Consider the following 24,770-nt stretch of genomic DNA (forward strand, 5'->3'; position numbering starts at 1 on the left):
GAAACATACGGCAGACAATAAGATGAAAATAAAGAGCGCTCAAAAAAATAAGAGGGGTTTTGCAGATTATAGCCGGAGCCAATTTCTGTCTCGTTCTGGAAACAGGAGTTTCAAAGCAGCAGAGGAAAAGGAACGAGGATCGTTATACTGTAAATGGAAGAAACGTTGGATAAAACTAGATCATCTTCATCGTCATCATTATCATCATCATCATCATCATCAAAGCCACCAATTTTCAATTTAAACACGCATGCTTTAATCGCTTAATCATTTTTTTGTTGTTGTTGTTTTTAATAAATCATACATGTGCTGAGGGATCCATGTCAAAAGTCTCTCCCCATGCTGGGAGCTCTGCTTATGAAAGAAGGCCGGAAACAGGTGGGCTCCAGTTCTGGCAGCAGCTCGCTACCCGACGGCACAATAAGAAAGCGCTCCCATGGCAACAAGGCGCAATTTGCTTTCCGCAGCCATACACCAGTCCACTTCATGCTCTAATGTAAAATGACAAGTTGCCGGAATTAATTTTAGTGTTGGAGCACAAAAAAAAAAAAAAAAAACTTGGGAATTAAATACAAAAAAGAAAGTCATTTTCTTCTTCTATTTTTTCCCTAAACTCATCCTGTTTCGTGTCGCGTCAAAACAGATACCTGCAGCGTTTCCGAGATTCAGATCCCTCGGTCCAGCCTGCAGTCCAGAGTCAGGCCAAGAAGAATGTCTTATGGAGGGGAAACCAATTTCATCTCCCACAGTGAAACAGGGTGAGAGAGAGAGAGAGAGAGAGAGAGACAGACAGACACAAGTGAGTGAAAAGGAGAGAGTGACAGAGAGCGACAGAGATCTGTGGTTGGTGAAGAGGAGCGGAAACCTCGTATAAAAGTATCTCCACTGTGAAGAACATGTGTCAGAGAGGCTGCTGACAGTTTTAAAGGAAAGCTGTTGGATTTGGAGGGAAAAAAAATCAGAGGAGTGACAGCTGCCAGAAATGGCACCGAGCTGCTGACGCTTTACTGAGGGAAACGCACAAATCACACACACTAATACACACTCACACACACACACACTAATACACACTCACACACACACACACTAATACACACTCACACACACACACTAATACACACTCACACACACACACACACACACTAATACACACTAACACACACAAAATAACACACACTAACACTAATATACACTAACACAAAATAACGCACACACAAACACACTCACACACACACACAAACTAAAACAAACTAACACACACTAATACACATTAACATGAACTTATACACACTAACACACAATAACAATAATACACACTAACACACAATAACAATAATACACACTAACACACACTAACACTAATACACACTAACACACACTAACACTAATACACACTAACACACACTAATGCACACTAACACACATTAACACTAATACACACTAACACACACTAATGCACACTAACACACACTAACAATAATACACACTAACACACACTAATGCACACTAACACACACTAACACTAATACACACTAACACACACTAACACTAATACACACTAACACACACTAATGCACACTAACACACACTAACACTAATACACACTAACACACACTAATGCACACTAACACACACTAACACTAATACACACTAACACACACTAATGCACACTAACACACACTAATGCACACTAACACACACTAATGCACACTAACACACACTAATACACACTAACACACACTAATACACACTAACACTAATACACACTAACACACAATAACAATAATACACACTAACACTAATACACACTAACACACACTAATGCACACTAACACTAATACACACTAATACACACTAACACACAATAACAATAATACACACTAACACACTAATGCACACTAACACACACTAATACACACTAACATGAACTTATACACTTAACACACACTAATACACACTAACACACTAACATGAACTTATACACTCTAACACACACTAATACACACTAACACACTAACATGAACTTATACACTTAACACACACTAATACACACTAACACACTAACATGAACTTATACACTCTAACACACACTAATACACACTAACACACTAACATGAACTTATACACTCTAACACACACTAATACACACTAACACTAATACACACTAACACACAATAACAATAATACACACTAACACTAACACACACTAATACACACTAACATGAACTTATACACTTAACACACACTAATACACACTAACACACTAACATGAACTTATACACTCTAACACACTAATACACACTAACACACTAACATGAACTTATACACTCTAACACACACTAATACACACTAACACTAATACACACTAACACACAATAACAATAATACACACTAACACACTAACATGAACTTATACACTCTAACACACACTAATACACACTAACACTAATACACAGTAACACACAATAACAATAATACACACTAACACACTAATGCACACTAACACACACTAATACACACTAACACTAATACACACTAACACACTAACATGAACTTATACACTTAACACACACTAATACACACTAACACACTAACATGAACTTATACACTCTAACACACACTAATACACACTAACACACTAACATGAACTTATACACTCTAACACACACTAATACACACTAACACTAATACACACTAACACACAATAACAATAATACACACTAACACACTAATGCACACTAACACACACTAATACACACTAACACACTAACATGAACTTATACACTCTAACACACACTAATACACACTAACACACTAACATGAACTTATACACTCTAACACACTAATACACACTAACACTAATACACACTAACACTAATACACACTAACACACAATAACAATAATACACACTAACACACTAACATGAACTTATACACTCTAACACACACTAATACACACTAACACACTAACATGAACTTATACACTCTAACACACTAATACACACTAACACTAATACACACTAACACTAATACACACTAACACACAATAACAATAATACACACTAACATGAACTTATACACTTAACACACACTAATACACACTAACACACTAACATGAACTTATACACTCTAACACACACTAATACACACTAACACACTAACATGAACTTATACACTCTAACACACTAATACACACTAACACTAATACACACTAACACTAATACACACTAACACACAATAACAATAATACACACTAACACACTAACATGAACTTATACACTCTAACACACACTAATACACACTAACACACTAACATGAACTTATACACTCTAACACACACTAATACACACTAACACTAATACACACTAACACACAATAACAATAATACACACTAACACACTAATGCACACTAACACACACTAATACACACTAACACTAATACACACTAACACACTAACATGAACTTATACACTCTAACACACACTAATACACACTAACACTAATACACACTAACACACAATAACAATAATACACACTAACACACTAATGCACACTAACACACACTAATACACACTAACACTAATACACACTAACATGAACTTATACACTCTAACACACACTAATACACACTAACACACTAACATGAACTTATACACTTAACACACACTAATACACACTAACACACTAACATGAACTTATACACTCTAACACACACTAATACACACTAACACTAATACACACTAACACACAATAACAATAATACACACTAACACACTAATGCACACTAACACACACTAATACACACTAACACTAATACACACTAACACACTAACATGAACTTATACACTTAACACACACTAATACACACTAACACACTAACATGAACTTATACACTCTAACACACACTAATACACACTAACACTAATACACACTAACACACAATAACAATAATACACACTAACACACACTAACACTAATACACACTAACACACACTAATGCACACTAACACTAATACACACTAATACACACTAACACACAATAACAATAATACACACTAACACACTAATGCACACTAACACACACTAATACACACTAACACACACTAATACACACTAACACTAATACACACTAACACACTAACATGAACTTATACACTCTAACACACTAATACACACTAACACTAATACACACTAACACACAATAACAATAATACACACTAACACACACTAATACACACTAACACTAATACACACTAATACACACTAATACACACTAACACTAATACACACTAATACACACTAACACACAATAACAATAATACACACTAACACACACTAATACACACTAACACTAATACACACTAATGCACACTAACACACACTAATGCACACTAACACACACTAATGCACACTAACACACACTAACACACACTAATACACACTAATACACACTAACACTTCCCACCTAAAAGTCTGACATTTCTAAACAGAACAGTTTCCTTTAACAGGCGTTTAAACATGCCCTTTAAACACTCACTAAGTGACCTTGTGTCCAGAATCGGCTGATTTGTTCTCGCCATGTGAACGCTGCGTCTTCACCTCGCCTCAGGCCGGTGCTCCATCGAGCAGTAGTGGTGTTGGGTTCCAGCGTGTTTAGAGTTCCTATCTGCAGATGTGTTGATGTTATGAGTTCCAGGTCTGCGTTCTTCTCTGAGCTCTGGGCAAATAGCCTGAGACGTAGACGCAATTGGGCCTGTCGTGTTCTGTTTTCATTTCGTCCATGTCACGATGAAAACGGCCCAATCAAGTCTAAAGCGCACACGGTCTCGGGGTCAGCGCACAGGAATGTTCCCAGACGACCCGTGCAATGCCGACTCGGATTCTTGGGTTGCGGCTGAACAGAGGAATGACAAAAAGAAATGAAGTGTGTGTGGACGTGCGTGTGTGTGTGTGTGTGTGTTTCTCTGCTCTATTGGACCACGAAGAATTTGTACACGGCTGCTTGAGCCAGCATGATTCACCCTTCGGCAAATTCATCCCCACACACACACAACACACACACACATTCCAGTTTGTTCGTGTTTTGCCCTCTCTGTCTTGTCATAATGTAATAGTATGAGCTGAGTGTAAATGATCAGTTCCAGCACAAAGCCTCCTGCATTTTCTCCATCATGAAAAACTTCATCATTTAAACTCCACTATCTGTTGCTCCTCCACACTTCTTCCCGCAAACAGAAAGAGCAAAAGCACGCCATATGAGATATTGTTTATGAAAAGCAGACAGATGGTTCGTGCCCCCAACCTCGACAGCTCCACACAGACTGTACACACACACTGTCAAAAAAAAAAAAAAAGAAGTAAAAAAAACAAAAAAAAGCCAGTGAGTGTGTAAGACATTGTGATGCAGAAGCAGCACCACAGTGAGCAGGCCTGGCACTCAGTAAACATCACACACACCACATCATCTCAATTCTCCTGAACTGCTACACATCTCAAGGTACACATCCACACATACACAAAAAAGACGACTGTTTCCTTATGAACAGCTTACGCTCTGGTCTTACTGTGTTCCCAGGAAATTCGTATGTACGAGTCGGAAGTCGGAATTGCGACGTCGTGTTTCCGAGTCGCTTCAGGTCTGAGGAAGATGTAGCTTCTCTTAATTAACTACAAAATTACAGCAAAAAAATTCTACTTCTAGAAAATGAAAATGAAAACAATAGAAATGTGCATCAGGTGTGTTTTTTTTTTTCTTTTCTTGTTTATAATCAGTTTATGAAGCCACTGTAAACGAATCATAACATAATCAAAGCATTTCTCTTTATACTGCTAAACACATCATAACTAGAGTCAGCGTCTGAGACAAAACATTCAATTTCAACAAAATTACATTCGACTACAGGCGCTGCATCCATCGATTCCTCCTGTGTTTTCTTACTCACACGGTCGCAACTTGGAAAGTCTGAGCTCGCAGAAAATCCCACTTGTAATTACGACTTTGTGGCGGTGTTCAACTCATAAATAGGACATGACTCGAATGCAATAACACGCATGATCCCAGTCACTACTGAACCTTCATCTATACATACATCATGTAGTGGACACTGTAGTGACACGAATTCTCCATTCTGATTGGTCAGAATGGTTTGAATGACCCCTCCTGTTAATCTCAAATTTTCAAACATGTTTTGATCCCAGCAATTTAAAATATAATTTTTACCCAGGTTTTTTTTGTCCGGTAATTTATGTTTCTTTATTAATTACCTAAATAGCTTAACACACAACCAAAACCCACTCTCCTAAACACCTGGAATTTCTATTAAGTTAAGTTGTCTTTATTTGACATACACTATATTGCCAAAAGTATTCGCTCACCCATCCAAATAATCAGAATCAGGTGTTCCAATCACTTCCATGGCCACAGGTGTATAAAATCAAGCACCTAGGCATGCAGACTGTTTTTACAAACATTTGTGAAAGAATGGGTCGCTCTCAGGAGCTCAGTGAATTCCAGCGTGGAACTGTGATAGGATGCCACCTGTGCAACAAATCCAGTCGTGAAATTTCCTCGCTCCTAAATATTCCACAGTCAACTGTCAGCTGTATTATAAGAACGTGGAAGTGTTTGGGAACGACAGCAACTCAGCCACGAAGTGGTAGGCCACGTAAACTGACGGAGCGGGGTCAGCGAATGCTGAGGTGCATAGTGCGAAGAGGTCGCCAACTTTCTGCAGAGTCAATTGCTACAGACCTCCAAACTTCATGTGGCCTTCAGATTAGCTCAAGAACAGTGTGCAGAGAGCTTCATGGAATGGGTTTCCATGGCCGAGCAGCTGCATCCAAGCCATACATCACCAAGTGCAATGCAAAGCGTCGGATGCAGTGGTGTAAAGCACGCCGCCACTGGACTCTAGAGCAGTGGAGACGCGTTCTCTGGAGTGACGAATCGCGCTTCTCCATCTGGCAATCTGATGGACGAGTCTGGGTTTGGCGGTTGCCAGGAGAACGGTACTTGTCTGACTGCATTGTTCCAAGTGTAAAGTTTGGTGGAGGGGGGATTATGGTGTGGGGTTGTTTTTCAGGAGCTGAGCTTGGCCCCTTAGTTCCGGTGAAAGGAACTCTGAATGCTTCAGCATACCAAGACATTTTGGACAATTCCATGCTCCCAACTTTGTGGGAACAGTTTGGAGCTGGCCCCTTCCTCTTCCAACATGACAAGCAAGGTCCATAAAGACATGGATGACAGAGTCTGGTGTGGATGAACTTGACTGGCCTGCACAGAGTCCTGACCTCAACCCGACAGAACACCTTTGGGATGAATTAGAGAGGAGACTGAGAGCCAGGCCTTCTCGTCCAACATCAGTGTGTGACCTCACAAATGCGCTCCTGGAAGAATGGTCAAAAATTCCCATAAACACACTCCTAAACCTTGTGGACAGCCTTCCCAGAAGAGTTGAAGCTGTTATAGCTGCAAAGGGTGGACCGACGTCATATTGAACCCTATGGATTAGGAATGGGATGTCACTTCAGTTCATATGCGAGTCAAGGCAGGTGAGCGAATACTTTTGGCAATATAGTGTATATACATTACTGCACAGTGATATTCTTTCTGACTTGTCCAGGGTGTACCCTTGCCTTTCGCCCTATGTGCGCTGGGATAGGCTCCAGCAGATCCCCGTGACCCTAATTAGGAATAAGCGGGTATAGACAATGGATGGATGGATGGATGGATGGATATTCTTTCTTCGCATATCCCATCCTTGGGGGTTTGGGGTCAGGGTGCATGGTCAGCCATGATACAGTGCCCCTGGAGCAGGTGAGGTTAAGGGCCTTGCTCAAGTCTTAAACCCCGATCTCCCGATCAACAACCCAGAGCCTTTACCACTTGAGCTACCACCACCTATATTGGCGACTATAGAAAAATGACCAAATCACCATAAATCTAATTGACTGACCTCAAACTGGACAGAAAGATCTTTTTTGTTTTGAATGGTTTTATTATTTTTGGAAAATAGTACAACTTCTGTTATCAAGAATAGTATGTCTTTCCCTCAGAGTCTCTGAGAAATTATGTTTCTCCCCTCCTTCATGCCGTGTGAACTCTCAATGGTTCTCACAATACCACAGGTATGTTTATGTTTATGTTAGATTAGGGCCCTAAAGCAGAGGGATGTTCCTGAAGATTATAAAATTGATTGTTATAGTGATCCAAAACAACCAAAGCAGATGAATGTATTTTTGTATGTGTTTTATACAGCTAAAACAGCCTGGAGTCAAATCAACCCCAAGGAACACTGATGGGACAAAATGTATACAGGACACTGAAAACATATTTTCATGATAATTTATGTTTACCCAGTTGTCCTCAGTAAATTAGGAAAAGTCATTAAATATGACAAAAAAAAAACATATTTAGAGACCTTTGCACTGAATGGGGTCAATTTGAACCCAAGGATAATAGGAGGGTTAATGTGCACGTTTGAATACAGTATGGTTTCTATAGTAACTTCTTACAGAGGATTTGTTCAGCAGATGCTCCACATAACGCAGCAGAGTTAAAGCTGTTCGTTTCAGTTGTCCACCACGGGAGCGTGTTCCACACAAACCAGGCTGAACTTCTCAGGATCAGAGAGAGAAAAAAATCCAGGCTATGTGAACAGACACTAATGTGGATGAACAACGTTAAACATAACGCTTAACAGGAAAACTGTACATGCTGTTCTTTCATGATTAAAAACCTTGTAGCGTTGCTGAATGTCTGTGGTATAAGAGGAGAACTTCAGGGTTTTGGAAAATAATTAACTTCACGGTGGTAAAAGTCTTCATTTCATGTTGCGCTGCATTGCACCAGCGTGTCGTTGATTATTTCCCTTCATACAACAGTTAGTTCCAGTTCACTAATCTGACTGGTCGAGATGCTTTTATTTCCTATTTCCCTCCATTTTCTCTCTGTTCACTCACATTGCTCGTCTATGTACATGATATAAATTCCACTTCCTGCTTCAACTGTTACTACAGTTTATCAGTGTTAGCGAGATCATTAGCACATCATCACAAGAAGTATCTTTAACATAAATGTACATATCAGCGTGTGCTTGGTATACAGTTAGATGCATAGTGCTAATAAAGCAATAAAGTGTTAAATAAAGTGAGCTCAGCTTCTCCAGGATCTATTTCCTCAAGCTGGAGCAAAAATACACAGAACTCTGTCTGAAATGTCATTTATGAAATCTTCATGTGAATTTCTTGTTGCATAAAAGCAACATCGCACCACAATCGGGGCGGATATAGGGAACATCGAGCGGATATTCAGCGTAACCGCAGTCTTGTCAAGTGTCTGTCCTCCTGTCACCAGCACTACAGACACGTCCGTTTCCTCCAGTGTGGAAGAAGCATGTGTCTACACTTGTCTCATCTCCTGCTCTTTTAGCTAGAGCTGAGGGACACACACACACACACACACACATGGTCTACAGCAGACGCTTCAGTTAATCTGCGCTGATGAGCTCGGAGAGCTGGTTTCTCTTCCTGACCCAGAACTAAGCCTCTCTGTCAGTCTGACCAACTCCAAGAACACACACGTCTGAGAAAGCGCCTTCTAATCTTCTGAATCCATTTCCAACTGCAAAGCAAGCTCGCCCCATCCTGCATTAACGAACGCCTTTCGAAAATCCCGGCCTTGGGAGGAAAACAGAGCCAAGAAAGAGGGATGGAGATTAATTCTGTCCACCTGAGCAGAAAACTGCACCTCCTCGGCCACGACTAAACAGATGTGCATGCATAAACGGCGACGAGAGCCAGAGAACGAGGCTGTCTTCAGAACCCGAGTGTCACGATGATGTATTATGATGGCACTGTAACCAAGAACAACAACAAAAAAAATTCTCCTGTGTCAATGTGTTGCATTAGATACTCCTTTAGAGAAAAATCTAAACATAAACCTGGTGATAGTTAAATGATACCAGCGGCAGGTTTCTCTCTTCGTGTAATTATATCATGCTAAGTGAATCCGCGGACCAGAACCAGACACGTGCGGTGCTGGATGCTTTTTATATTCTATTATACAGACGTTCCAGTTTAGTGATGTAGAAACAGCTAACAATTTTAACCCTGCTTTATTTACGATTCGTTCAACAAATAGAATTTAACGGGGAAATGAATAAGCGATCATCGCTGCTGATGAGACGTTTACGGTATTACAGTGTAATAGCTAAAAAAATCAAAATCAACAAACCCAGAGGGCATGAGTAAGCCATTACAGATCTGACAATAGACGGAGATGAGCTCCACCTTGGGAAAAGATTTGCAGCAGCATTTTCTACACAGTTTATGACTTTGTCTTTTAAGTGTAATTTGATTGACCTTGTTTTCCCAATCCAGGCTCTGTGTCATGTGTCTGGATGCTGAAAAGGCAAGTTAACAAGGCATGAGGCAGAGTGTGTGTGTGTGTGGGGTGGGGGTGGGGAGGAGTGGAAACAAGTGTGTGTGTGTGTGTGTATGTGTGTAAGCTTTGTTTAACACTCGGGGCACGGCGGGTGCAGACTCTGCCCGGCCTTGCCGCTTCTCCCTGGAGTAGAGCTCTGAAGGACGCGGAGCTTCACCTCAGATGACACACACACACTTGCACACACACACAGACCGATAATGCCGAAATGACAGTGAGCGCAAAAAGTATGCAAACACCATCGAAATGACATCTGCAGCTGTTGCAAACACCACACCAGGAACGGATAAATAAACAGGAATGAAGGAGTAAACGAGGGGATAAGAGCGGAGGGAGAGATATCAGCGGCTGGACACGGTCCATGACACTGACAGCTGGCACAGACACCCTCCACAGCCCCAGCAAACAGCGCTGCGCCCCAACGTTCTCCGTAGACCGGCTGAGAGGGTGTGTGTGTGTGTGTGTGTGTGTGTGAGAGAGAGAGAGAGAGAGACAGATGAAAGAGGACGATGCAGATAACACAACTGTGTCTCTTGGCTCCAAGTCTAATTAACACTCTGGCACATGCGTCAAATGAAGTCGGATTGGACCAGGAACGTTTGTGTGTGTGTGTGTGTGTGAGTGTGTGTGTGTGTGTGCTGTTGTGTGTGCTGCTGCTCAGTCAGCAGTGACTGTCAGGGGGAGGTGAGGATGAGGATGGCCTTGTCTGGAGGTGAAAGTGTCTGGCGGAGCTATGAAGATAGATGAAAGGAGAGGGCACAGATCGAGGGCAGAGACAGCTGTGTGTGTGGGTTGGAAGGATGTTGATGATAGTGTGTGTATGTGTGTGTGTGGACAGGACGGTATTTGGGATTGAAGATCTGCCCGATGAGACACAAATCCAAGTGCTGTGTCATTAATTCCTCTAGCGGAATAAACATAACGGAGACAGAGACGGAGGGATGGGAAGATTGAGCTCGAGTGATGAAGAGCAGACAACAAGAGGGAAATAAGTCTGAGGAAAATAACTTGCACACAGCATCCTAAGTTTAGGCAAATAATTCACTTTTACACAACTTCTTTAAGTAAACTTTTTTTATTTGTTGGTAATCAGCTGCTCTCACTGCAGGAGTAAAGCATCAGTGGCGTCACTTCAGCGGTGACTGGATTCCTCAGGAAATGGACTAACCATTAGGCGATTCGTGTAGTGTGCATCTCCAAGATGCTGTTCTGTGACAGCTTATGATTTTCTCATTTTCCGAGTGGTTTTGTGTCATGGTGGTTGCCGCGGCGAGGGTTGCAGCGCTGCTCGGCAGAATCTCACCCGCCGTGTGACGCGTCCCATGAGCAGATAGCGCTATTAAACTGTGACCCAATTAATTTAATCTCCGCTCGCCGCGTGCAGACATGAAAGTCCAGCCACCACCCGAGGCGGAGGAGGGGTGTGTGTGTGTGTGTGTGTGTTGGGTCTGTGGGATGGTTAATTTCACATCTCAGCACATACGCGTTTGAGTTTCTAACTGGGGGAGGACAAAATGCAATTACACGCCTGTGATCGTGAGAACAGGGCGCGAGCGGGGCGGATATGCCGACTCACGTCACGCAGCCTCCAACTGCCTCTGTGCTAATCGGTGTTACTCTGTGCACCGGCAGACCCTGGGTGAAGATGGGACAACTAACATCTCTGTGCTGGTTGAGTAACCTAAAGTCAACAGATGTTTGCTTGCACTTCCATAGACATGCATTTATTCATTCATTCATTCTTCATATTATTATTATTTCAACAAGACAAGAAGTCTGTGCTAATTGCATCCATGGCAAGTGATAGCTATTTCTAAAAGGCCTAAGTGCTTCTTAGCAGGAAGTGCCTCCAGTGATAAAACACACAGAGGAGACTTAGCGCTGGCTTTTCCGCCCTGTTCCTAAGAAGCTTATTGCCAAAGCCACAAACATTAAAAAAATGCAAGTTAAACAGAATCATTACAGAGAGACTCGTGGCTGCCAGATGTGTTAGCATAAGCAGTTTGGGGTGTTAATATAACCACATCAGGAGGCTAACGTTGCTGAAACGTCTGTCAGCGCAACAGAATAGCATTCTATTTTTGCCTGACAAAAAAAAAAACAAAACAAAAAAACATACGAAGGCTACAGCGAGGCTAGTCGCCACTGTGCTTTATTAAGATTTCAGGCTGCTTCCCTGCTGGAGAGCTGTGGCACACTGAACCGTCACAAGAGGAAAAGTGTCGAACACCAGCACATAGACATACATCCGACTTTACCAGAGATGCTGGAATTCCGTGTGTGTGTGCCAGGTTTAGGTTTCTTTAAAGAACAGATGTGTGTATGGAAGTAAAACTCTACATAATGCAAATTCTTTACTTTAGCAGTGACGGAGCTCAGACCTGGGACACTGGTGTAAAGCACGAAGCGGCTAATGAGATGCTGCGAAAAGATGTGTTCAGAGACGTGAGGGTTCACCAACAGAGCAGCGACGCCGCGCTGGAAACCAAAAACTCCGAAATAACCTTGATAAGCTACAACAGCATTTAATAACAGTATCAGTTTCAGATCAGAGCAGAGAAAGAGAGAGAGAGAGAAAGAGAGAGAGAGGGAGGGAGAGAGAGAGAGAGAGTGACAGAGAAAGAGAGGGAGGGAGGGAGAAAGAGAGAGAGAGAGAGAGCTCTGTCTCTCTCTTTGTCTCTCTCTTTCTCTCTCTCTGTTGAGAGAGAGAGAGAGAGACAGAGAGAGAGAGAGAGAGAGAGAGAGGGGTTGCAGTATGAGTGATTGCTGTGGTGGATGTTCTTGTGGTTGATGTGTGGAGCAGTGTGGATGAAGATCAGCAGTAGAGTGATGGGCTCCATTACCTACAAACGCTGGTAACCACACACTGCTCCTCACGCTAGCCTGTCTAATGGCCCATAATATCACTTTACGCCCCGTCCCAGTTCTTTATGCTACCTCCCTGACATAACCCTGTCGCGAAAGGCTCTATAAAAACAGATATATTTCTTTATTACTTCTCCTTAACATATCGCCACGGCTATCTACGCGCCACAAAGAAAGCTCATCTCGGAAAGTCCGCCTTCTTGGCCCCGGAGGCAGACGCTAAGACAGTTATTGCCTTGAACCGTCACCCGCTCGCTCTACCATTCATCGCCGACACAATGGATGTTTTATTATAATCAAATGAATGCAATATCTTCCCATAAATACCCTACTTAAAAAGTCATTCTCTCCGCCTGCAATAGGGCCATCGTGCCACGAGGTGCGGCATGTTTAATTCAGACCCGCTGCAATTTACACACTAGTCATTCAGCTCACACACACACGAGTGTGTACATGCTTCTTTTACCATGGAGGGCTATACACTACCTACCTGCAATCCCAGCTCCATTACCATTGGCAGAAATGCATCATCCCTGTATTTATCTCACAGAAACATGCAGTATTCATTACAGACCAGTGCTTCAACACTCCATTCCACTACACTGAAGATAGAGGTCTCGCAGCAGATCAGTGTTCAGATAGAAAAAGTTATTAAAAAAAAACATTTCCGACCCGGGAGGAGGGACGGACACTCGGGGTGCTCACCCGGGCCGTGGCGTTATAAAACTTCAAAAAAAAAATAAAAAAAATGCATGGCTAGATCAATTTTAGAATCCGTGTTTAGATATAGTGTCTATATCAAGAAATCCAGAAGCTGCAATCTGCCTGCACCAGTCCTCCAGGAGCAGAAAGGGATTATAATTCCTTAGAGCATTAAAGCACTAGCGGTGGCTAGACTACATCTCAAGAAAATCCTAGTAAGTCCAAACTTACTAACCGACACATTTTCTCTAATCATCACAGTAAACACTGCAGGCCTACACGCTGATTTCGTTCCTGTCTTCAGTTCAAGACAACAAGTAAGCCTGACACTCCATAACCTTTACCATCAGAAGGACTTCATTTTATACTCCGCTGACCAAATACAGAATACAGGCTCCATAACCCTCACAATCCTCCTTTCATTTCATACCTTCGTTTCTAAATTTCACTCAAAGCAAAAGAAGAGGAAAAGTGAAGCCTGTAGGAGAACAGCACTGGGGTCGAAGGAATCCAATCTCTCACTAGACACAGACACACACACACACACAATCACCTATTCCTGAATAACCCCGGAGTTACCGTTGAATGAAATAACAGGATTACAGACACTAGAAATCCTGCCGAGATGCCTGATAATGCAGTTTAGAAGCGAGCGTCACGTCGCTAGCAGGCAAAAGTCAAACTGGTTGTCTAATGAAAATATGCCGAGCTTTTCAGAGTCACTGAGCATAAAATTCAGAAACATAGGGTTAAGCTAGCTGCAGTGCAGCCAAGACTGCAAGAAGAAAATTAGTGTTAACACTCAGATAAGACCCCCACTTTTTTCCCTTTAATATCGATATAAAAAGATGCTAAAAGGGGGCGGCCATGTAGCACCGTGATAGGCTCGCTAAGGACGGGATTATTGTTGTGTCAACAACCCCCACAGATAATAGTAATTACCATCCATGGTTTAGACTCCTCTGACGAGAGAAAGGCGCTGGCTTAGCTGACAGCCAAAGCCTAATTACCGTGAAAGGCCAATTACCAGCTCCATTTCATTATTTATGTACCTCCACACAACCAAATAAAAAGAGGCTCGTGTAGCCCAGAGCGCCAAAACTACTGACAGCTGTGCACAAGGATCCGAGGAAGAAAACAAGAAATTCAGATAGCTGGCAATCTGTCTAGCTGCTCGCAAAACTGCTTGTAATCAAGACAAAGTCATTCTGGGTGTTTCTTTGTCACCTTAAGGGCAATTACGTGGTGGGTACGAGGCAGACAGAGCTGTCCTCGACCGTGACTGCACGCGGCTATGACTTCCTGTTCACTCGATGACTTCCTATAGCGTCTATTCAAGAAATAATAGTCATAACCCTCCTCCCTCTGGACTGCTCCCACCAGGAAACAGTTCATTCATACCAGCGCACAGTAACAACACGGCGTGTGAGCAATCACTGTACTTTACCAACCTGAAACCACAGCAACACAAGATGGCAAATGATGTTCAGTAAAACATTTTAGTCTTTCACAGATTTGGAGAGAAAAAGGACGACCGTTATCATTGTCTGGTGAAGAGTGCAGGAGAATTATAGAGTCATCTCAAAAGCTTTAGGAGGAAAGAAAAACGCAGCATTATTCAGTCTGAAAGCTAAACTCAATAAAATCAGAGCAGAGATTTAAAAATCCCTCTCGCTACAGATGCTTCCCATCTCCCACTGTAGTTAAAAATAAAAGAAAAAAACAACCCAGAGATGAGATGAATATAAAAAATGGCAGATTTCAGCAAGTAATCTGAACGCGGGTGCGCGTGAGCGTAGGGACACATGCGCAGTTTTTGACTTTGAAATGAAAATGCTGCTTGGCGATCACGTTAAAACAGCTCAGCAATGTCCTTTTGTTTCCGCACGCGGAAAAAACACAAGCTTCTGATTTTTTTATGCCCTCAAATAAATATTGCTGATCTGTGAAGAACTAGTGGTAGAGGATTAGAATTATGCAAAAGCACCAGAGAAACCTGATGAGAGGAAACTGGACACTCGCTCCTCTCTCACGCGGAGTTCATATTCAGCTCGACTGTTTAGAAGGTTACGTACGTACGCACTTTAACTTATCCTCGGATCTGGCTCTTTGGGTGTGAGTCGTCTCGGTCCACACTGCCTATTGATATCAGCGTAAGAAATATCTAGAGGGTTCTAATAGGGTTTGTGTAAAGCTGACTCTAGTGCATGATCTGCTTCTTCCCAAAGCCCTGAACCCACACTGTACCGAGGACTGATATGAACGCCATCTGTTTACGATGTGTAATTTCCGTTTCTGGTCGTGTTAAATCTCTCCGTCTTTCAGGCTTTGCCAGCACCTAAAGCCTGCCTCATGGCTTCCTAATTCAAACACAGTGAAATCAGCTCGCTTTCCTGTTCGCTAGGCATTACACCAAGCAGCCGCTTCACACTCCAAACCCGGCAAAGTGTTCTCTCAGAGTGCACGGTGTGTACAATGAGATCCTACCGGCAAGTGCCAAAGTGCTTAGCATTTAGATAACATTTGCGGAGGAAGGGTCCGTTGCAGCTTGTGCGAGGGGCATCGCGAGCCTCCAAGGCCGGATCTGGTCCTGCCGTGCCTTGGCAATGAGGAACGCGGCCCAGCCTGCCGTGACAGCTTGGAAGCTCGCAGGGGGTGATGGGACACAGGAGGAGAAGAATTCATGTCGGGCTGAAAAAAGGGGAGGAGGGTGTGAAGGGTGTTCCATAATATATCCCACCCTGCCGAGTGCACAGTTGCTCATGGAGGACAAAAAAGAAAACATGTACAAATCATACATATTACCTTCTTGCTTCGAGGCAGACAATTGTGCTTGGCTGTGAGATCTTGAGAAAGGAGAAACACTTCAGAGTTTTGGAGAATGTGGTCTTCGGAAATAAACAAGATCTTGATTTGTTAGACTGGCTTTGATTTAAAAGCTTAAAATACCTGACAGTTCTAAAATTACACCAAAAGAATCAAAAGGATCAAAAGTTTTGGGTAGAAAACAAATAGTACAGTGACATTTAGATATAAATAATCATATCTGCATCTGAAATCATTGGTTTATATTATTCACTCATGTATATATTTGTTCCTTTGATAAAACCTTGACAAAGCCTTGATTAATAAATGGAAATTTCGTTAGTGCTTAACCCTGTACCCTCCGTGGTTAAACCTATTACGCTCAAAATATGCTCGGAATTAAATTCGGCTTCTTACAGCCTTCTGTTCGGGACCAATGCTCCATTTATCAATTAGGTTAAGAGAAGGGGGGGCTCTTGTGAAGGGGGTTGTCACCTGTTAAACACACACACACACACACCAAAGCACACTGGCAGAGAAAAAAAAACACCTGAAGAATTTTATTCACTTCTCAGTCGTGTGCTAACTTCACTTTACTTCCCACAACATGGTAATTAGCCTTGGGGCCTATGATTGTTAATATGGAAGACATGAGAAATGACAACAAACCCGAAAAGGAGAAGGCCCAACTGACACGCATAAGAAAGCAAAATGACAACTGGGAGCAAGAGGAGGCATTTAAATCTGCGATGCAAATCTCCCACGCATCTTTCAGCTCTTAAAAACCCTGCAAACTCCCGTGCTGCACTTCTTAACAAGGGCTGAGGCACCACCTGGCAGAGAGAGAGAGAGAGAGAGAGAGAGAGAGAGAGGGGCACATCCCATCTTATTCCATTCTGACAACACTAATACCACTGGGCTTATTGGCCTAGGAAAGGAAAAGAGTGAAGAGAGAGAGAGAAAGAGAGAACCAAACAAGCAGGAGATTTAAAGGCAGCAGCAAGGAGAGGAAAAGACCAACCCGGAGCTACATATGGCCTGAAATACAACAGAAAGCTAGGGGAAGTAAATGGCAGTGAGATAAATCCAGCAATCGCTTACGTTTTAGATATAAACCTTTCTTTGGGGACGGCAACGAGAAGAGAGGAAAAGGCAGAAAGAGCAATGGAAGGAAGGAAGGAAGGAAGGAAGGAAGGAAGGAGAGACGAAACATAAAAAATGAAGGCAGCTACTCAGGGAGAAAAAAAATACTGTGAGAAAGAGAAATAGCTGGAAGCACCTGCACTAGTCTGCAGATACAGTAAGTTTTTTGCACTTCATTATGTTTACAGCTCTCGTTAAAGACATGCATCATTGTGCTTTTATCAGCCTCGCCGTTTCACCGATTTCAATTCAGTTTTTATTTGTATAGCAGCGGCGCCAGAAATATACAAGCAAATCAAAATGGTCGTGGGTTTTATATGTGTCATGAAAAAAAAAAAAACTGACTTCCTGTACGTGTCATAGCTTCCCAGAAATACGTTATGTATGGAATCCAGATTGATCAGATAATTGCTCTAATTACTAAATTGTTCCTAATTATCTTATTAAGCTGTCCCTCATAATTATTCTGAAAGCAGAAACCTCTCGCCACACTGCTGCACAGAGTATATAAACACAGTCTGAGATTTCCTGGTGACACTGTATTTGAAGGGTTGCTACTGTTGCCTTCATAATGCATACATAAGACTCTCATAAATATTTTCGAATGCAATGCTGGAGAAGTTATGAAAGGCTTAATCCCAAAACACCTCAGAGAATATTGAACAGTCATGGAACAAGCTTCCAATTAGTGTTTGGGCCTCAGAGAGAGTCTGAGTGTCTCAAAGTCCAGGCTGCTTTCAGTTTATTAGTTTAGTCAAAGCTTCTGTGATATTTTTCTCAAGTAAAATGAGCAGATCTGAAGGGGTTCATGAGGATCTTTCTGACTTCCTTTTAGTTATGATGTCATAACTAGTCTTGCCTGAGTGTCTCTTTCTCTCCCCTAGTGATCCTGACTCCTTCTTCTCACTGGATCTGCCTGATCCATCCTGATACTCTACTTTCAGATAGAATCTCATCATGTAGGCTGCTCACTGCTGCTGAGGATGACTTCACATGGAGCCTGGAGATACATGAGACTGCTGTGGATGATACCTCTCAGAAACCATGAAGGTGGATTAGGACTGCAATTGATATGAACGGTTATGCACTCAAGACTCCATCATCTTCAACTTCAACAACTTCATGTTCAGATGAACAGAATGAATTTCCTGGTGACACAACTGCGCCTTTTGAGTGTATAGTACACACTTGATTTATAATCTCACTGTCCAGTGTTTACAATAATTTATAATCCCACTCTCCGATGTTTATTATCTCACTCTCAGGTTTTATAATGATTTATAATCCCACTCTCTGCAGTTTCTAATGATTTATAATCCCACTCTCTGCAGTTTCTAATGATTTATAATCCCACTCTCTGATGTTTATAATGATTTATAATCTCATTCTTTTGTGTTTATAATGATTTATAATCTCACTCTCCAGAGTTTATAATGATTTATAACCTCACTCTCCAGAGTTTTTAATGATTTATAATCCCACTCTCCAGAGTTTTTAATGATTTATAATCCCACTCTCTGGTGTTTATAATAATTTATAATCCCACTATCTGGTGTTTATAATGATTTATAATCTCATTCTTTTGTGTTTATAATGATTTATAATCTCACTCTCCAGAGTTTCTAATGATTTATAATCCCACTCTCTGCAGTTTCTAATGATTTATAATCCCACTCTCTGCAGTTTCTAATGATTTATAATCCCACTCTCTGATGTTTATAATGATTTATAATCTCATTCTTTTGTGTTTATAATGATTTATAATCTCACTCTCCAGAGTTTATAATGATTTATAATCTCACTCTCCAGAGTTTATAATGATTTATAACCTCACTCTCCAGAGTTTTTAATGATTTATAATCCCACTCTCCGGTGTTTATAATAATTTATAATCCCACTCTCTGGTATTTATAATAATTTATAATCTCACTCTCCTTTGTTTATAATGATTTATAATCTCATTCTCCGGAGTTTCTAATGATTTATAATCCCACTCTCCGATGTTTATAATAAATTATAATCCCACTCTCTGGTGTTTATAATGACTTTTAATCTCACTCTCCGGTGTTTATAATGATTTATTATCCCACCCTCCGATGTTTATAATGATTTATAATCTCACTCTCATGATTTATGAATGATTTATAATCTCACTCTAATCTCGATCTTGCAAAGTATTAGCTTTTTTTTTTAACAGCACTTTCAGGACACAGAGAAAGTTGTAGAATAGACAGAAAGAGAAATGTTTTTCATGTAAATTCAGGGCATTATATCATTCCTTTGGCTACAATATGGGCTCGTAAGTAATAATAAATCTTCCTATATCTTAATTTAATCTCAAGAGTTGGATTCTTTGTCCTCTACTAGAATGAGTTGCAGCATTTCTGTGGTGAAGCCGAAATTCCCGTCTCGTACTGTATAGCATTCAGCCTTCGGGCTGCTGGTCAGGAAAGCAAATTGAGCCTGCAGCCATGGAGCGACTGTGACAGGCTAATTTCTAGGCCAGGGGGAAAGAGAATGGAGGAGAGAGAAAAGAAGACAGAGTAGCCCAGGTGAGGAGGTGAGACAGGTCACTCGCATGTCTCTCTCTGTGATAAGTGCTCTCCTCTCTCTCTCTCTCTCTCTTTCTGAGAGCCGAGTGTGGATGTGATAGCTAAAATTTTTAACAAGCTAAAATAACTAGACCTACTAATTATACTTTTTTCCCCTCTTATGATCCCTGCTTTTTTAATGCCTTTCTAATGTCCTGTCACATTAATTCATTCCCTGTTTTCTGCTCCCATCCCTGTGAACGTTGGATATTTATCCTGGCTGTGTGCCAGCAGAACTGAGAAAATGACTCAAAACAGCAGTGCTGTGGGTATAACGAGGGCATGAGCGAGTAAAAGAGGCAACAAAACGCATAGCCACGACTGAGACGACAAGGGGGTGTGACAGAAGTGACTAAGAAGGACGGATATAAATGAAGCGAGAGTGAAAAAGGACGGAGGAGGATGTGCAAAAGAGAGAGGGGGGGAGAGAGAGAGAGAGAGAGAGAGAGAGAGAGAGAGAAAGAGAGAGAGAGGAAGCCAAATTTAGCTATGAGTACTCGGTGAATGTGGGCACTCGGAGAGGACAAACTCAAGCACGATTATCATTTTAATATCTTTAATGGAAGGATTTAGAACAGGAAGTTCACACATACACCTTTCTGCTTCTTTCTTCAGATCTGTGCGTCTCTTACTATATTCAGAAACGTGTCAAGAACCTTCTTCATTTTAACTGTGAAGCCATGTTTCCATTCCAAAAAAGTGCTAGAGATTTGAAATGTTTGCTGATATCAAAGGCAATTATTTGTCTTATTTTTATATATATATATGAATAAACATTTTTTCCTCTTTAACTACAGTGGAAATTTTTTTTTTTTTTGCTGATAAAATAGTGTTAGAAACCTGTAAGAAACTACAGACTGCCTCACCCCAGATTCCACTACACAGTACACATCTGAAAGAGCTCATTCCCAAAAAGGCTTACATATCATATAGAAATATGTTTCATTCAAACCAGTTTATCTGTGTGGTATTTTTACATTGGCTTAAAGAAGCCTTACCAAACATTTAGAACACTTAATCCAATCAATCATAGTATGGGAGCGGCAGCAGGACATCAAGGACCATCAGTGAACAAAGGGTGACCATGATCACCATTTAGTATCACCCATTTAGTCCCTTTGGGTGATAACACCTGTAACAATACCAAGCAAAGGTGTACGTTACTGTGATTACCATTAAAGGACATCCGGCTAGACGATAGTATCACCTGGCCATTCGGGCGATACTCAGTTCTTACACTAATTTACATTCAAAGTGAAACTAATTACAAACGGGGAACACTGTATAAAATGTCTGAGCAGGATTTGTCCTGCGTTCTTTTTGACTCCAAAGTACTTGTATACATGTACATACATTGTATACATACATGTATACATGTAAAAGTACATGTATTTTGTCACTTTGACACTGCAATAAACTTCTTCATTAAGATCTATGACGCTCTCATTGTTTTATTTTTCTTACAAAACCGTACAGGAAAAGATAGTGACAAAAAAAACATGATAAATACACACACATGTATCCTGATTTATCATGGAAAAATATCTGAATTGGTGAAATCACAAACACAGGATTATTCTGATAAACTCCTCCAGTGAAGACACATGTAATGGCTTTCTGTGAGAGTTGTACTCATGTCCCACACACGTGAACTGAATATGACTTTGTCTGAATGCGTGTTGTATGTCACACGACGCGTCTTGACTCAAACTTACAGAAAAGCTGCGATGGTTTAGTAATATCACATGCTTTTCCTCAGAATATTACAGAGTTTGCTTGATTTTGAGTTTCTGATCACAAAACTGAGACACTGACAGATGTGTTAATATTTATTATGTTATAGATTTAACCATTCGTTTAAATCAGTGTTGAAAGGCACAATACTGTACACACACACAGGTCTTCAGTAAAATCCATAAACGTCAAATCACATATATAAGATATAAACTCAGATAAGGCTGTTATAGATCCTGTCAGGAATCGACACGGAATATGTTCTCAAATAAACAGTTAAAATGGATCCCTGTGCTAGTGTTAGTGTAAAAACTCACTAAACAGACTTAACCACAGCTAGCAGACACATGCAGCTAGCATCGAATAACTTCAGCCTCAGAAACTAGATTCAATCTCACTACTGACGCTGAGAGCTGCTGCTACAACACTAGTCCTGAAGAAACAATAAGTGGCTTTACTAAACAAATAGCGACATTTATATACGCTACAACAAGAAAGATACATGTACGCTAAACTGCTACTGTTTGCTAACTTGTTAGTTTAGCATCAAAATAACAAAAATTTAAGCCTTTGCTAGGCAAATTCAACTAGTTTGCCAGCTGAAATTGTCAAGATATCAAAATTTTCTAAATGGTGTGATTAAATAAATTACACAAATCCTAATGGATGTTATTGGAAATCTGTAAAATCCTGGATTCACCATTAGCATAAAATAATGCTAAAGAAAAAAAAAGGACAAAAAAGTCTTGGTTAAATATAAAGCCGAACAATTAGGTATAATAGAAAAGTAATTTGTAGCCATGAAGATGGAAATAAATCATTTTCCTTTCATTGTCTACTTCTAAAAGGCGGAAGGAATGAGCTAGTGGTTAAATTGTATAATTTAACTGTGGGATTGTGTCATTATCCATGCTTCCACTGCTGGGTCATGGCCCTCCGGTAAAGTGCTCTGCCTGCACAGCAGCAGCTCCACCCATACTCCGTTAGAAACTGAGCAAATCCACGGACAAGATGAAGATCTTGGAACAACAGAGCTGTGTCTCGATTAAGGAACAGAAAATACTGAAGAGTTAATTGTAGAGAAGAGCATGACGTGGGTGTATGATGATAAACTGCGGCACGTGTTTTATTATTTCCTGTTGGAAAGTCACCGTGGCTGTACAGATGTTACTCAGTGTGGATATTCAGTGAGACAGATGACATCTTGTGTAATTCCGGTCCATGTTCTTGTTAATCATGTGATGAAGAGGGAAAAAATACAGGAACGTCTGCAATGATCATTAGGTCACCTGATGAATCCCACGAACCAATCCGCTCAATCCATCATGTAACGTCTACCAATCAGGGTGAAGTCACTGTACTGTGATGCTCTACTGTTAGCGTTCCTACTCTTGATTGCCATAGTATCTACATTTTTCAGTGGGTGGAGCAACCAGCATTGAGTCAAAATGAAACACTCTGGAGGGAGTTAATGTGTTTTTAGATACAGAATTATTTATATAAGCATATGAGCTGAAGGAGAAGCAGTATGTTGTCTATACCACAGATCACGTAACCTCCACTGTCTTCACTCACAATGCACAATGGAGCGAGTTGCTCCATATTTGCAACTTTTCTCGTCTATGTCGTGTCGCAGGACTCGCCCACATCTAGTCGCCATGAGTCGCTCTCGCTCATGCCGCAGGAAGCTCTTACTGCAGTGTAACACACTCACAGGTACACGCTCTGAGGAATCTACCATCTTCCACATACACAAGCTCACACTTGACTGCATTGGCACGAGAAATAGAGAGTAAGTCCCCCCCACCCAGACAGCATGGTGAGTTTGCTCTCTAAACTCCCGGCAGTGAAGGTTCTGGCGTTCGTACTCACGATCTCCTGACAATGTTTTGTTTTTGTTTGTTTGTTTTTACTGACAAAGCAAAAACTAGGTGCTAATAGGCTGCTGCAGGAAGTGGAATCATTACATAAAACGGTTATTAAATGCAAATGAGCTGCCAGGAGAAAAATTTCAAATGTTTTTTTTTGGGCAGAATTTGCATTTTATCAATGACTTTCTACCCGTGAAATCAGAACCTCAGCTATTCTTCAGACCAAATTACATTTGAAGTGTATCAGGCAGTACATTCTGCCTAATGTATACATGGTGTTTATGATGTTTAACAGATTTCAGCAGCCACACGATTATCTACAGCAGATCCTGCAAGACTGAACTCGAAATGGTTCACGTCTGATTTACAGACAGAACGAAGACCAGGCCACAGCGTGTGTTTATTTTTTTTTTTTACCCAAACACTCCCAGTGATGTCCAACACTTTTTGGCATTGTACAATGTCAGTCACTGAAATCGTCACAGCTTTATCTGTTTAACACACAAAGACAAATGAAAAGTTTTTAAAGATAGTTTAGCTCTTCACACACCGTATTAACATCCGTCTCTGTCTGATCAGAAACGAATAGCCATTTACACCTGGCATTTTGAATGC

The 24,770-nt window shown here is 41.1% G+C and overlaps 1 protein-coding gene across 4 annotated transcripts in view; it reads right to left on the reverse strand.

Annotated features, from left to right (window-relative positions):
• The window catches only part of plxnb2b (plexin b2b), a 139,857-nt gene that overhangs the window by 82,780 nt on the left and 32,307 nt on the right, over positions 1–24,770 (reverse strand). The window contains exon 1 of one of the 4 annotated variants that reach the window (XM_058407907.1): positions 4,538–4,903. The exons of the other annotated variants lie outside the window; for them this stretch is intronic. Coding sequence (XP_058263890.1) covers positions 4,538–4,580 — 43 coding nt within the window. The 5' untranslated portion in view covers positions 4,581–4,903. Of the gene's footprint in view, positions 1–4,537; positions 4,904–24,770 lie in introns of those variants that run through there. 4 annotated transcript variants of the gene reach the window in all.

The sequence above is a fragment of the Hemibagrus wyckioides genome, linkage group LG14 (assembly GCF_019097595.1).
Source record: "Hemibagrus wyckioides isolate EC202008001 linkage group LG14, SWU_Hwy_1.0, whole genome shotgun sequence".
Lineage (NCBI taxonomy): Eukaryota > Metazoa > Chordata > Actinopteri > Siluriformes > Bagridae > Hemibagrus > Hemibagrus wyckioides.